Here is a 13926-nt window from a genome sequence, read left to right as displayed (position 1 = left end):
CATTTTAAATCATTTAATCAAATACATTTAAAAATAAAATCATACAAATGATATTTGTTTTATTTTCCTTTATACTATTACAATACTTACAATAATACTGTTCAATAATACATATAACAGTTAGGCATATAACAGTTTATGAATACAAATATCAACTCTTAAAATTTACATGATATTTCCTTTACAACAAATATCAATTAATGAATAACAATGTATTCACTATGCACATGTTTATATATTTGATAACCAAAGGAATGTTAATAAAATAAAGTCTTAAAATCTTAAATCTTAATTTAACGCGTCGGTAAAGCGCAGATCGGATATTGCTGCACTCTTATCACATGTGAAAGACACAGTTAAGGCATAACGAATACCAGATTTCACTTTTTCGACTAGATGTAAATTTTCGCTCCCTGAAGTAAAAATCGATACTCTTCCTGAAAATTTGCTAAATATTACTATCTTTTTTTTAAATACATTTTAATTAATTTATAATTACAGAAATGCTTTACCTTTTCTCGGTTCTATCGTAGTATTAACACCATTTTTATCCATAAATACAAATCGACCGCCTTCGAAATCTTTATTATAATCATTTAAATATAGCAACGATGTATAATGAAATGTTTCATACGTTTCCTGAAACATATAGTTTTGTTTTAATTTAATATTTTTTTAAATTCCACAAGAATATTTCTTGAAAAATATATAAGGTAGAAAAATTAAGTTTTCTAATTATCATTATATAACATTGCGAGACAAACCTTGTCAACATGTGGATGCCAATACTCGTCGTGTACAGTTTTCGCAGGCTTATTAGTCATCCGTGAAAAGAAAGTAGGTTTGGTTAAGTAGATTTTATTTATATCTATACCAAAGTTATGCGCCACTGCATGTTGTATTTTTGTTTTTACCACTCTGTAAAAGTTAAAAGATATAACATAAAGTGTAATATTTATATGCAATATCATATAAATATTAAATGAATAATATATAAACTGATTTAAAAAAAATTGTATGTATGTATGTACTTGAGAAACCTAGAAAATAGAAGTAGATTTATCTAGTAAGTTTGAATAAATAATACATACTATATTATTTTCCTATATATATCAATATAAATTTTGAATATCATAAAGAGAATTTTAGATTTAAATATATTAAAATATATTTAAATCTAAAATTCTTAGGTTTAAATATAAAAAATATCTCTATATAATTAAAAATCATACTTATAAATTGTTGCATCCACACTGTTAAATATCTTCTTTGCTTCTGGTCGTTTGTAGATATTAATAAAATCTTGACCCTTGCTAAGAGCACCAGAATGTAAATCTAGAATACTCGCCCCACCATCTGATCCAGCCAAATCTAATCCGCTTTTTGCTAGTTTCAGTAAAACATCTGCCTCTGTTGTCGAGACGAGTTTGTCAGTTACAACTCTGCCACATTTTTCTGGTACACAGCCAGGATATTTTTCTAACTCGTCTCTATAATCCATAGAACAGTCAACGTTCTGCGTACGACTTACCAATACATCTTTCTGCTTTGCTAAATATATTTCTTTGCCCTGTCTGTTATTGTACCAAATTATGAGCAGAACTCCGAGTATCAAAACACATCTGGACCATATTCTTTGATATGGGAATGACACAGCAGGTCCATATTTCCTATGAAATAGAAAAATAATTGATACTGATTTCTTAATAAAAGCGAAAGAAAGAAGCAGATTATTTACTTTTTTCATTTAAATATTATGCGTTTAATAAGTTTTTTTTTTCAATTACTTATTAGAGATGTTGAAAGCTGTGAAATAAGAAAGTCAGTGATATAAAAACACATGCATACATTTATAATACCGTAATATTTGTACTTACAATTCAGCGGGTTTGGTCAGTTTTTCCGTCTTATTTTCCTCCCGAGTTGTTTCCTTGTGCGCGTTCTTTTTTTTTGTTCTCTTCACCTCTTGTGTCATCGTGTGTACACTGTTGTTTAACTTTTAATTTTATGTTTAACTCAACTTTGCACACATGTCAGATACAAATGTCAAATTGTTCTGTCGATCCCCGCTAAATCGTCACGAATATCTAGACAACGCTTTCAACCTAAAAAAAAAAAAAAAAAAATATTGTTGGACTGTCAGCTCGAGATATCACTAGTTATCGCGCAGTGCGCAGAGGTTATAAATTGTTGGGGGAAATTAGGGAATTATATGTAATGTAAGGCGAGTTTTTTAAGTCATCGATTGATTAATCACATAATGCGCAAATGCTGCTTTTATAGAGCAAAGTTGCATTTACGCATAATGCGATTTATCAGGCCTGTTCTACAATGCATCGTATGTCGGTGTCGTGATCGTGGTCGTAAGAATGAGCCAATCAAAATCAAGTACTCTCCCCACATTCATTTGCAATTGGTCAATTCTTGTGACTGCGGTTTGCGACACCGACATGCGACGTATTGTAAAACAAGCCTTAATCGATGAATTAAAAAAACTCGCTTGTAATACAATACTTGGAACCTTTTGGGGAATTTTAAAGAGCGCAATATATATATATATATATATATATATATATATATATAGGGAATAATTTTGAACATGGCGTCGAGCATGGCGAGCCTGCTGTCCGCTCCTCGGACACATGTGACGCATGTCCGAATACTCCGAATGGACATTACCTCTGTACGTTCCGATCATTCTGATTCGTTCGTCACTCGCTTCCGAATGCAGATGACGTAATTCACATCATGCTGTTATGTTTTCCCTGTTAATGTCATTAATAAGCATGCTATCCTTTTTTCGAAAGTTATCAATTGGCGGAAAGATAAAGGATGGCATACTACCGGAGGCACCGATCATGGGAACGGCGGAAGATCTCTTGGCGAAAAATCAAATGTTACAATCGGATACCGAGTTAAAAGAATCCGTTTACGGCAAGTTTTGCGCTCTATTTGTGTGTTGTACCCTTCGGATATTATTCGATAACAGAGAGATGGTGCGACATTGCAAATGGCTTGTTTGTTTTTCACGCTTACTCGACGTTCGAGTGAATTGAAACTATCCAGCTGCGGAGATTCTATATGTATATTCACTCGATGATATTTCGTTGCTTTTTTCAGATTTATTAAGGACGATCAAGGATCCTGAGAAACCACAAACCTTGGAGCAGCTGGATGTTGTCTATGAAGATTGTATCAAGGTTTGCCACAGCACACCCGGAGGAGTTTCCGTAATCCGTGTAGAGTTTAATCCTACAGTGCCTCACTGCTCGTTGGCAACTCTCATAGGATTGTGTATCCGCATTAAATTAGAACGTCATTTATCAGCGTTATTTAAATTAGATATCTATATCAAGAAAGGTGCACATTCCACTGAACAAGAAAGTACATATATGCCCTTTATTTATTTTGCCAATACTAAGGATACGGAGTAGTCTATTTATAACTGTCTATATTAAATTATATTAAATTACAGTTAACAAACAAATTAATGACAAGGAACGCATAGCGGCTGCGATGGAAAATCCAAATCTCCGGGAAGTGGTAGAAAAATGCATACTAGAGGAGGATTATTAATATTTTTTGCGAAAATGCAATCATAATGTGGGATATTTTTTTCGAAATATAAATTTAAGCTAGTACGTTGTACATTATATAAATAAATAGTATATTTTAATTATATTGCCATGTAATTAAACCTAATAACTTGTATTATATTCATAATGAAATGTTTCTAATGGACACACTACAATGTATAAAATTCTTTATACTTGTTATAAGCTTGCATTTTTAATAAAGATGCGCGTGTCTATAAAAAGACATAATTTTTAAAGTACATCATATTCCTCAAAATCTTGTATATTTTGTGGAGACAAGTTTTATGCGTGTATGTACAATACATACAAGTTAAAATAGCAATATCAATTCAGGTAGAATGAAAAGATTAATTATTTTATTGTTGCAACATTTAAAAATATTTTCTTGGTTCTCATCTTAACATATAATAAACATCTCTTTCCCTTTTCCCATTGAGTTGTGTAATTTGACAAATATGAATATATATAAAATATCAAGGAATATTTTAAAAGGAAAAAAATAACAAAATAATATTCTTTGTAAAAAATTGGAAAAATATTTTCTTTTATGAGAACAGTTTGAGGAAATAAAGATACAATTTTTCACGTTGCGTAAAGTAATCATTTTCCGTTTTTTTCGTCCGTCTACTTTCCGCAGATTTCTTTGAAATTTCATTCTGACGCTTCAAAACAATACAATGAGTCAGAGTTACTCGAAAGAGGGCATTGCGCGCTTTATACATATAAAAAACGCACGTGTAAGATTACGTTCGGAAAACATCATCCGAATATCCCCGTGTGTGTATCTTATCCTTGTTTAACATTCGACGAACAACAAGGATAAAACGGAGGAGTCACTCGGGGATGGTGTTTCCGAAGCCTCAACGTGCGCGAGATTGAAGATAGCGAAATAATTACGAATTGGGCAAACCGTTGCGCGTGACATTCGCGGAACGTCGCGTGATTTATGCAGCATTGCGCGCAATATACGATAGCGATCGCAGCTGCCGTGCGGGCAGCTCCAGTGTTTTCTACACATTTCTGCCGCTTCTGTGATGACTATACCGGATCACATTCGCGTCGCGTGGCGTCAGTCGTCGGTCGCCAGTCGCCAGTCGCCAGTCCAGCCGAGTCTCGAAAGCCCGAGTCTTGAGTCGTGAAACGGACAGCGCGCAGCGCATGTTCTTTCTTTCTCGTCGGTATCGTCGGTCGAGGTTTTCTGGAGGACGGTATTACCGGATGTCCCTGAAAATAAGTGATCTATTTAGGGAGTGATCCATTCGAGCCGCAGTCAGAAATTTTTCTGTGAGAGCCTACGAATTTATTATTATCATTATTATCATTATCAACAAAAATCGTTATAAATCTTCTATAATCGAACTTTACAAATTTAATTTCTATTTACATATGTCTAAGTCACACTTTTAAAATCACCTCTTCCCCCTTTATTTAAATAAATTTTAAAATTGTTTTAGCCGTCGAGTGCAACGTTATGCTAAATCACCGTATGATCAAAATGAGTTTTGGCTTGACTTCTTCGATACTCGTCATCCTTTTATTCAAGTTTTTTACGCACGGCTTACCAGTCCAAGAGGAACTTTACGGTACAAAACATATATTATTAACAATATTAATAATACGAGTTTGAAACATTATCTATCTCTCTACTTTTACTTACGCGGAAGTAAAATATCATTTTTAGCATTTTTACATAGAAATATATCCTATCGATACTAGTCAGGAGTTTTTTTTATTTTTGTTTTTTATTATTAATTATTATCACGTCATTATCGTTAGAAATATTGTTTTATTAATGCGATTACCATTGTTACTATTTATGAGGAAAATGTAACGACAACCATGTTCCCTGGGTTAATAGGTCAATTTGATAGTCACGTTTTATACATAGTGGAAACTACTACATAATTCCATTAAATTGAAACGATTCGTACAAATATATTTACTATTGATTTGTTCCCCAAAGCTAAGACCAGATAAACGTCAACAAAATCAAGTTCAAGGTGAATTGTTATCACAACTGTACACACAACTATTTATTTTCTATGCAATTCATTCTCTATTACGATATAAAAATAACATGATTCATTCGTTATATGATAACGTATATTTTTCAACTACAGCATTGATATGCACAATACAAATCGACTAATTGGATTAGCCTAGTGTTTATATTAATATTTATTATCATGACAATTTTTCTTTGCTTTATATATTAGAGTGTCCATTAATCTAATTTCAATAGCAGATAAATCATTTAAAATGCAGTTATCATTTAGATATATTTTTATAATTAGGTGTCAAATTTAGACTAACTTCATAATTAATTGAAAAATATAATTTTAATATTTATTCGCACGCGCGCGAATTTCTTCAAAAACTCACCATTGGCAATTAACATCATTTTATCCAAGCTAAAAAAATATTTGCGTTGTGATATTTTTAATTAAAATTGGACTCCAAATTACTGATAAAACAAGTTTAAGAATTTACGATGATAGAGTGCAATGCGATTTTACAAGTTTCTTCAGAAAAAATTCCATGATTCCAACTAACGCGATGTCGCGGACAACGTTCATAGTTGAACACGTGTAATGTGACTGTTTTTCGCGGTCGCCGAATATGATCGCTGATGCTTTTACCATTACTAGTACCATTACTAGCACAACGACGCAATATTTGCATATAATTAATTCAAGCAAAAAATCGACAAAATGTCCGTAATTTTCCAGCGCTACGTTATCGATTGATTTATCGATCTATTACGCAACTGCAACTGCGTATATATTCCCGCGAGAAAATTATTTTCGTTAACAATAAATATTAAATCATTTCGTAAAATTTACCTGGAGTGCAGTTTGAAAGGATAACAGTATATATTACTAAAGGCAAAATTTCAACATGTTTTGTATTCCGAAAGAAAACGGCTCATTTCTATTATACTTTATTTTTAATATTTTCAACATATAAATTTTTTAACTTTTCCGAAATAAAACTCAAATTTAATTTTCACATTGTTCAAACTAAAGCTCAAACTAAAGTTATTCAAATTGAATAATAAAAAAAAGAGAATATGTCTCTACGCGATGAAAAAGAGAGGAAAAAAGTATAATATTTTTCCTCTTTTATCCTTTCAACATATTTTTTTAACGCAATTATTATATGTTGCTATTAATTGAAAATAGCGTATAATTGTATAAGAAAAGAGATATACATTTTAGGTCGGACTTGTTAAAGCGAGTAAAAGTGCGGGTCGTGCATAGATTAGTTTCAACGACCCGAGCCGGGGTTTTCCTCATGTTCTTTCCCTATTCTTCGCAAATAGAGCGAGATATGAGAAAGATAAATAAAATCTCGCTTTCGTAATTCTCATTTTCTTTGATACAGAAGGCAGTACTTGTAAGCTGGAGAACGGCAAGACAGGCGTGTGTAAAAAAATATACGATTGCTCATCCAGACTGCAAGAGGTAAAGGAGGGAAGAAGAAGTTCGGATTCGACGGGACGTTGTGGCTTCCAAGATTTCACAGAAATCGTCTGTTGTTCGTTCAATATAACGGAGAAGATAGGACTTCGACCAGCGGAGATAGGTACGATAGGTTTTGGCCGACGATCTCTTTTGTATTTTCGAAATGGTAGACATTATTTCATAGTGATTCAGAAACTTAAAAATTTACGACGGAATTTATTCTCTCGAGCGCGAGTATTCGTATGTTAACAATTCACGTGTAATTAATTTTAAATTGTATTTTAATTGAATTAATTCAATTTCGTATTTTTCGTAAACAGTTGATGCGTCATCAATTTTTATACATTTCGAGTATCTTTTGCATAAATTAAAACCTAGCAGTATTCATTAACAATTCACGTGTAATTAATTTTAAATTGTATTTTAATTGAATTAATTCAATTTCGTATTTTTCGTAAACAGTTGATGCGTCGTCAATTTTTATACATTTCGAGTATCTTTTGCATAAATGAAAACCTAAATATTTACATTACAAATACTTTCACTTTCATGATTTCGCTGTACATGTATATGCATATTGGCTATTACTCGACTTTACAAATTGCTGTAAATCCATTACCATTCGATTGTGAAATTCTTTTCTCGATTCGAGATGATAAGAAGACGAGCGATGAGAAAGCTGATCGACGAATCCGATGATTACATTCCGCATCTTCGAGCTCGCTATCGATTAACATTCCATCTTTATTCAGAAACAGGTTTCTCAACTTGCCGCTAATTTTTGATAAACGAATAACTCTTGTTTTCTTCATTCGAGAGAAGCCGGAATGTAACAACGTGCCATTTTGTCGCTACGTAGCGACAGCATGTTATGTCGCTTCGAATGACTTTAAGGTGAAATATCATCTATATGATAGAACGCGAACCTCACCTACCACACCTTTGTAAGAATATCCGCGACAAAGAGCTTTAATGTTTATCGTATTTATCATCGTTTTAATATATGTCGTCAACACGTGCGCGCGCGCGCGCGCACGATCGTTTCCGAGAATCTCGTTTAAATAACGAACGACCTTGAGGTGAGAGACGCGCACGGTGATGTAATGATCGTCATGGTTTTACGATCACGGTTACGGTTACGGCTCCGACTCCATCCTAGATTTGGATAGGTCGGTTCCGGTTGATTGATCAGGATCGATCGATCCTCTCTCCTTGCGAATGCGAGAGACGCGTGATTTTTCATCGCACTTGATTTTTCAGCATGTCGCCAATACGAGAACGAGATCGGGACCGACAGTAAGGTGCGGGAGGTCGACGACGACGACGACGACACACGTAGTGTGCAGTACAATATATACGGCGGCACGCTAAGTGAGTCCGGAGAATTCCCGTACATGGTCGCCCTGGGGTACGAGAACGAAGACAAGGACGACGACGATTCGGATGCTATCAAGTACACGTGCGGTGGCACGTTAATTTCCTCGCGATACGTGCTGACCGCTGCTCACTGCGTCAATAACGTGCAGGAGAAAGTACCCATAGAGGCAAGTAACAGCGAGCTTCAAGTTCAAGTTCAAGTCACGCGACTCGTTTGGACCGATCGTTGAAATAATCACGTCAACACGTCGATATTCCTATCCGTCCTGCGTTGCATCTTTTATTATAAAACTAGAGAAACTAGCCTCCGGTAAAAATCCTTTCTGCTTTAGAGAGTAGAGTAGAGTGCAAACGCGCTGGCATCGATTCCAAGCTGATACTAGTCATATATGTATTTCTTTCTTTCTCTCTCTCTCTCTCTCTCTCTCTCTCTCTCTCTGTTATTTATTTTCTTTTAATTGATCTTCTCATCACTAATCACAAGAAAGAAAAGCTTTTTTTATATATATATCGAACAAATCTTATCTATCGGTCAAGGATCATGGATCTTGTTTGCTCCCAGGTGAGAGTCGGCAGCGAAGATCTGAGGAACGTTGGGGATGCGCAACGAATACGCATAAGTAACATAATAACGCATCCACAGTATAAGCGCAGCGTGAATTACAACGACGTGGCTATTCTGAAATTAAGTACTCCTGTACGCGTGGCGAGCAACGTACGGCCGATCTGTATTCAAACGAAATCTTTAGACACCATGAATATACAGTCGAACACAAAGTTTATCGTGATTGGCTGGGGTGCTACCGATCTTGGCGAAGAAGGCAGTACCAAATTGATGAAGACTCCGGGCCTCAGGTGGGAATACAAAGAATACGTATCACACAATAACAATTTTTTTAACAATAATTTTTAATGAAATATTTTCAAACACACTTTTATTGGATTATTTATTATCCAAAAATTATTATTTTTATTAAAAATTCAATTTCTTACATGACTTGAAACTACGAAGTATTGGAAGTATTCTCATGACTTTATCTCACGTACTCTACGAGTAATAATTGTTATATCTGGCAAAATGCGATAAAAGTAAAACTTATCTCTCATTGAAATTATTCATAAACGGAGAAAAGAAGTAAAATCCGATTTATAATAATGTAGCCAAAGTTGAATTCAAAGGTAGCCTTTGATGAAATGTGTCCTTATAAATGTAATATGTTTATCTTACAATGAGACGTTGTTGTATCTTGTCTTGTTGTACATAATTTAATTATATACGAATTTTCAGACTCATAGATAGGGAATCGTGCGCCAAATCATTCACTGGTTTTGGTAAATTACCCCGCGGGTTGGAAAATATGCTGTGTGCATTGGATACCAATGTGACGAGAAGGGCGGACACTTGTCACGGGGATAGCGGCGGACCTTTATTAATGCTCGTCGGGTCTAGTCACAGTATTATAGGAGTCACGGCTTTCGGACAAAGTTGCGGGGGATCTACACCGGGAGTTTACACAGCGATATATTCCTATCTGGAGTGGATCGAAGAAGAAGTATGGCCGGAAATGATTGACGAATGATAGATAACGAATTATCTCTCGCTTTCGCAAAAAACTTGTTGTCGACGACTTGACGATCGATCGGTGTGATGACATGATTTTAAATGTTAAATGTTTAAAAACGATTTGTTGTTACAATAATCTAGTCTAATATAATGCACATTTTATACGAATGTGTGTACGCGGCATTTATACTTCTCAATTCCTATCTTAAAATACGCTTTTGCGAATTTTTTACTTTTATACAATAATTCTCCTCTTTCAAATATACTGTTCTGTATGGATATGTGCTTCAATAAAACGTGGACATTCTGCGTGTTTTCCTTTTTATTTTGAAAAAACCTTTTTGTAAAAACAAATTGGCAACGTTCAAAGTTCATTCAGTTGAATAGCGTTGAAGACTGAGGACGACGCGTTTCGTTTAATAATAGCTGAAAAAATGGCTGATAAAAAGGAAGAAGAAAAGGAGGATGACGAACGTATTGAATTTCTTTATAAATATTTGGTACTTTCAAGAAAAATTAAACTCGATAAATGGGTAAAGATGTTAACAAATGAGGAATACAAGGTGCAATATTTTCCTCTAAATTTTAACCTTTAATCGTGCATGTTTTTGTGATATTTCTTGCCACGATTTGAGATATCTCTTTTGGAGTAATGCAATTTTGTAAAACAGAACATTATACACAAAATTTGTTATTGAGACTTTATTATTTAATTTATATTAAAGTTGTAACGTTTTGTATAACTTTTTGTAAAATCTTTTAATGGTAAAAAATTATACAATTAACAAGTAATTTCACTTTCTCCTCCCATTCGTAATATTGCATATTATTCATATAAAATGGATTTTAGTATTAAATTACAATTTTTGTGTGACTTGCATCGTGCTTATCTTAAATCACATCTTTTTTTTCTTATCAGAGTTATCTTTGTTATTAACTTCAATTCATTAAGAAATAGCGAGAAAAGAAACGCGAGATATCTCTATGAAAGATCTCTAAAACTCATTGATAAATCTTGTATCATTGTGTGAGAAAAAATTCAAAATCAATTTTTATTAGGCAAGTAAATCATTCGGCATATATTTTATATCTTATTTATAATGTGAAAATGTCAGGAGACAATTATGAAATTTTTCGACACCTCGTCGGAAATGATTCTGATAATACACCTAAGTCTAGCCGGTGTATTGATTCCGTCTCTCGAGATATCACCAACAGCTTGGGTGAAGGCATCGTACTTTGTAAAAAAAAATCCTGTCAAGATCACGAAAGAAAATTACAGGGATGTCATTATACCCGGCGATATGGCTTCGAAACCAATCGAGGAGTTATCCGTTTTGGTCGAGGAGGTAGATCGCAATGGAATTAGATATCATTCATGTCACCATGAAAAGGGACTGACCCTTACGCGTAACATTCTGCCTAGGCTTACGTACCGATATTATCGAATCCGAAGAACCACAAGGGTTGGCCGCGCGTTATCGGCGAGGACATGAAAAAGCACGTTTACGACCTTCGCAACATGATATGCCAGGTATACAAGTCCCTTAAGACAAGTCCCTTAAGATAAGTAATATCTATGCACCTAACAGGTATTATTGCTATCCGTTACTAGTTACCGTTCTCTAGTTTTCTCACTTTCTCAATAAATTTTTGTAAAATTATTTAAAAAATATTTTTTAAAAACTTTAGCCGAGTGTTTTCGAAATGGAAGAAAAGTGTGTCCATCAGTTGCTCCAAATCATCATAAAGTTACCTTACCTTTTTCAGGTCAAAGGTAAGATGATGGGACAGACCTTATTACCGATGCCAATGGATATCGAGCAGATATTCGAGGTGGAATGGAAGGCTCAGCAGAGCAATGGTCTCGACGTCGACGTTTCTTTAAAAAGCAATATAGAAACTATCGTGACGAAATGGTGCTCACAAATCGGTGATACGCTAAACGAAGAAAGCCCAAGAAATGATAAGCACTTGTTACCGAGCGCAGGTATTGCGAGCGATATTTAAAGCGCAAAATTAAAAGCAAATCTTTCTCATGTTCCATCGAAAGATCTTTTCCTCCGCATATGTTATATATTTATTAACAATAATGTATAATTTGTAATAATAGATATAATTTATTCTTATACACATGATACATTTTTTATTTTTCCGAGTCGTTTGATTTTCATAATTAAATTTTATCAAATATTGAATCGAAGAAACTTTTATCGACAACATATTTGCAGAAATCGATTTCTGGCGTCAACGACTTGTAAATATCGAATCTATTTATAGTCAAATGAAGGATCCACGAGTGAAAAAGATGGCATCTATTTTAGAATTAACCAAAAGTCCTTATTCACCGCGTTTTAAGGCTCTATTGAAGGATGTCATTGCTGGTTAGATCTTGCATTAATCAAACGATACACTACAACGAATTAATTATTAAATTAGACATTTCGTTTTATAATTTTAATATATTACTACGCCATCTTAATGAATTATTTTAAACAAAAGATAAATGCTGATAAATGATTTTCAAAATCATCTATGTTACAATTATATAACGTATAAAAAATTTTTCATTCATACCTAGCGGTAATCGAAGCGCGCGATGTATGCGCTTATTTGAAAGCATTGGAACCTTATTTTGAAGATATACAAAATATCGAATTCAAAGACATACAGCCGAAATTGAAACCACTACTGCACTGCGTATGCCTACTATGGTCAAATTCGAAATATTATTGCACCCCAACACGAATAATCACACTGTTATCCGAAATATCTAATCTCCTAATTACTGAGGTAACAAGTAATATTAAGGTACTCGAGCAATTAAAGTTTTCCCACACGATAATAGAAACTGTGTAAAAAGGACCTATTATATTATTATTATTATTATTCTCGCAGGCCACCAAATATTTAGATCAGAGTACTATATTCACTGTTGATATTGAGGATAGTCTGAAACGTTTACGACATGTGACGAATATTTTGACTTATTATATAGAAATGTTTGAAACATTTCGAAGTAAATTGGATAATTATTTTAAACATTCAGAGCCAATCCCTTGGAATTTTGACGACGAATTGGTGCTTGGAAGAATAATACATTTTCAGAAACGTCTAGGAGAGATCAAGGTCCGTAATCTGGTATTCAAAAGCGATAAAATAATATATTGAACTAAGTATATAAATTTTTTTATAATCGGACTCTTTTTATAAATTTTTTCATATGAATAAATTATCTCATGCGCAAATAAATTCAAGATTTTTACTAATTTACGAGAAAATACATATTTATACGTATAAAAAAATAAAAATTTTTGTTCTATATGGTGTAAGAAAAACATGGTTTGTTATCATTCTTGATACGAAATAATTTACGTATAAAGAGAGATAATTAATTATTTCATATTATTTGTCAGACATTATTTGATACAGCTCAAGAATATTTCAAACTAGAAAAGATAGAATTTGCGAATTTAAGAAAGAAAACGTTGTGTTCAAAGATTTATAATATTCATGAAAGATTTATTAAAATCTATAATGAATTTGCTGAATTGGAATACGATATTCTAATGCCAGAAGAGATACAATTCACCGAACATGTTGTTTCGTTTTTAGCAAAGGTAATTGCGTAATTATAGAATGCTGCGAAATTATTTATGTATTATTTTATATATTATTTTTTTATACGACATAAGATTAAAACTACAATGTACAAAAAAAAATTTATCGGGTCATTTACCATAGGTGGAAGAGTTTGACAGAGAGCTGGCGAATATATTTGATCAAGCATTTTCCGAATGTCATAATACTGAAACTATGTTTAAACTGATATGGATCCTAGGGTCAATGGCCAATCGGCCAATCATTATGGCACAATTGTGGCACAATTATGAGAAATTGCTTCAAAGAATCCATAGTCATTTTG

At 33.5% G+C, this 13926-nt stretch overlaps 4 protein-coding genes across 7 annotated transcripts in view; 3 read left to right on the top strand and 1 right to left on the bottom strand.

Annotated features, from left to right (window-relative positions):
* Positions 1-26: 26 nt before the first annotated feature.
* LOC105430541 (2-oxoglutarate and iron-dependent oxygenase domain-containing protein 3) overlaps positions 27-13926 on the bottom strand; it is a 43738-nt gene continuing 29838 nt past the window's right edge. Inside the window, exons 3-7 of the mRNA XM_089077040.1 lie at positions 1878-2105; positions 1233-1670; positions 765-918; positions 513-639; positions 27-437 (exon numbers count right to left, since the gene is read on the bottom strand). Coding sequence (XP_088933166.1) covers positions 289-437; positions 513-639; positions 765-918; positions 1233-1670; positions 1878-1975 — 966 coding nt within the window. The 5' untranslated portion in view covers positions 1976-2105 and the 3' untranslated portion in view covers positions 27-288. The remainder of the gene's footprint in view (positions 438-512; positions 640-764; positions 919-1232; positions 1671-1877; positions 2106-13926) is intronic.
* On the top strand, positions 2560-3760 carry galla-1 (cytosolic iron-sulfur assembly component galla-1). Of its 3 annotated transcripts, none has more exons than XM_011643870.2 (4): positions 2560-2683; positions 2808-2934; positions 3121-3384; positions 3476-3760. In XM_011643870.2, exons 1-4 carry the CDS (start codon positions 2600-2602, stop codon positions 3574-3576), a joined length of 576 nt encoding a protein of 191 aa, XP_011642172.1. In that variant the 5' UTR covers positions 2560-2599; the 3' UTR covers positions 3577-3760. The 3 variants fall into 3 exon arrangements, with proteins under 3 accessions (XP_011642172.1, XP_011642174.1, XP_011642173.1); XM_011643872.3 differs by having other exon boundaries at positions 2600-2736; XM_011643871.3 differs by lacking the exon at positions 2560-2683 and having other exon boundaries at positions 2690-2934.
* Positions 4350-10309, top strand: LOC105430350 (serine protease persephone). 2 transcript variants are annotated; one of them, XM_011643869.2, is made up of 6 exons: positions 4350-4880; positions 5051-5179; positions 6984-7181; positions 8321-8604; positions 9000-9292; positions 9726-10309. In XM_011643869.2, the coding sequence occupies exons 2-6, from the start codon at positions 5068-5070 to the stop codon at positions 10015-10017; spliced, it is 1179 nt and encodes a 392-aa protein (XP_011642171.2). In that variant the 5' UTR covers positions 4350-4880; positions 5051-5067; the 3' UTR covers positions 10018-10309. The 2 variants fall into 2 exon arrangements, with proteins under 2 accessions (XP_011642171.2, XP_011642170.2); XM_011643868.2 differs by having other exon boundaries at positions 4351-4880; positions 6981-7181.
* Positions 10419-12390, top strand: LOC148936573 (dynein beta chain, ciliary-like). The gene is made up of 5 exons (XM_089077041.1): positions 10419-10564; positions 11117-11350; positions 11428-11535; positions 11772-11991; positions 12233-12390. The coding sequence occupies exons 1-5, from the start codon at positions 10436-10438 to the stop codon at positions 12388-12390; spliced, it is 849 nt and encodes a 282-aa protein (XP_088933167.1). The 5' UTR covers positions 10419-10435.

This window comes from Pogonomyrmex barbatus, unplaced genomic scaffold (genome assembly GCF_055798465.1).
Source record: "Pogonomyrmex barbatus isolate J1 unplaced genomic scaffold, ASM5579846v1 scaffold2, whole genome shotgun sequence".
Lineage (NCBI taxonomy): Eukaryota > Metazoa > Arthropoda > Insecta > Hymenoptera > Formicidae > Pogonomyrmex > Pogonomyrmex barbatus.
This window is presented reverse-complemented; position numbering and strand designations above follow the sequence as displayed.

Bases quoted from the DNA above. Each gene is read 5' to 3' on its own strand.
- galla-1 (XM_011643870.2), top strand. From the start codon at position 2,600: ATGGCGTCGAGCATGGCGAGCCTGCTGTCCGCTCCTCGGACACATGTG. The intron at 2,684-2,807 runs GTACGTTCCGAT...TTTTTTCGAAAG, and splicing joins TCCGAATGGACATTACCTCT to TTATCAATTGGCGGAAAGAT. The intron at 3,385-3,475 runs GTACATATATGC...ATTAAATTACAG, and splicing joins ACATTCCACTGAACAAGAAA to TTAACAAACAAATTAATGAC.
- LOC105430350 (XM_011643868.2), top strand. From the start codon at position 5,068: ATGCTAAATCACCGTATGATCAAAATGAGTTTTGGCTTGACTTCTTCG. The intron at 5,180-6,980 runs GTACAAAACATA...TCTTTGATACAG, and splicing joins AGTCCAAGAGGAACTTTACG to AAGGCAGTACTTGTAAGCTG. The intron at 7,182-8,320 runs GTACGATAGGTT...TTGATTTTTCAG, and splicing joins ACTTCGACCAGCGGAGATAG to CATGTCGCCAATACGAGAAC.
- LOC148936573 (XM_089077041.1), top strand. From the start codon at position 10,436: ATGGCTGATAAAAAGGAAGAAGAAAAGGAGGATGACGAACGTATTGAA. The intron at 10,565-11,116 runs GTGCAATATTTT...TGAAAATGTCAG, and splicing joins TAACAAATGAGGAATACAAG to GAGACAATTATGAAATTTTT. The intron at 11,992-12,232 runs GTATTGCGAGCG...ACATATTTGCAG, and splicing joins GCACTTGTTACCGAGCGCAG to AAATCGATTTCTGGCGTCAA.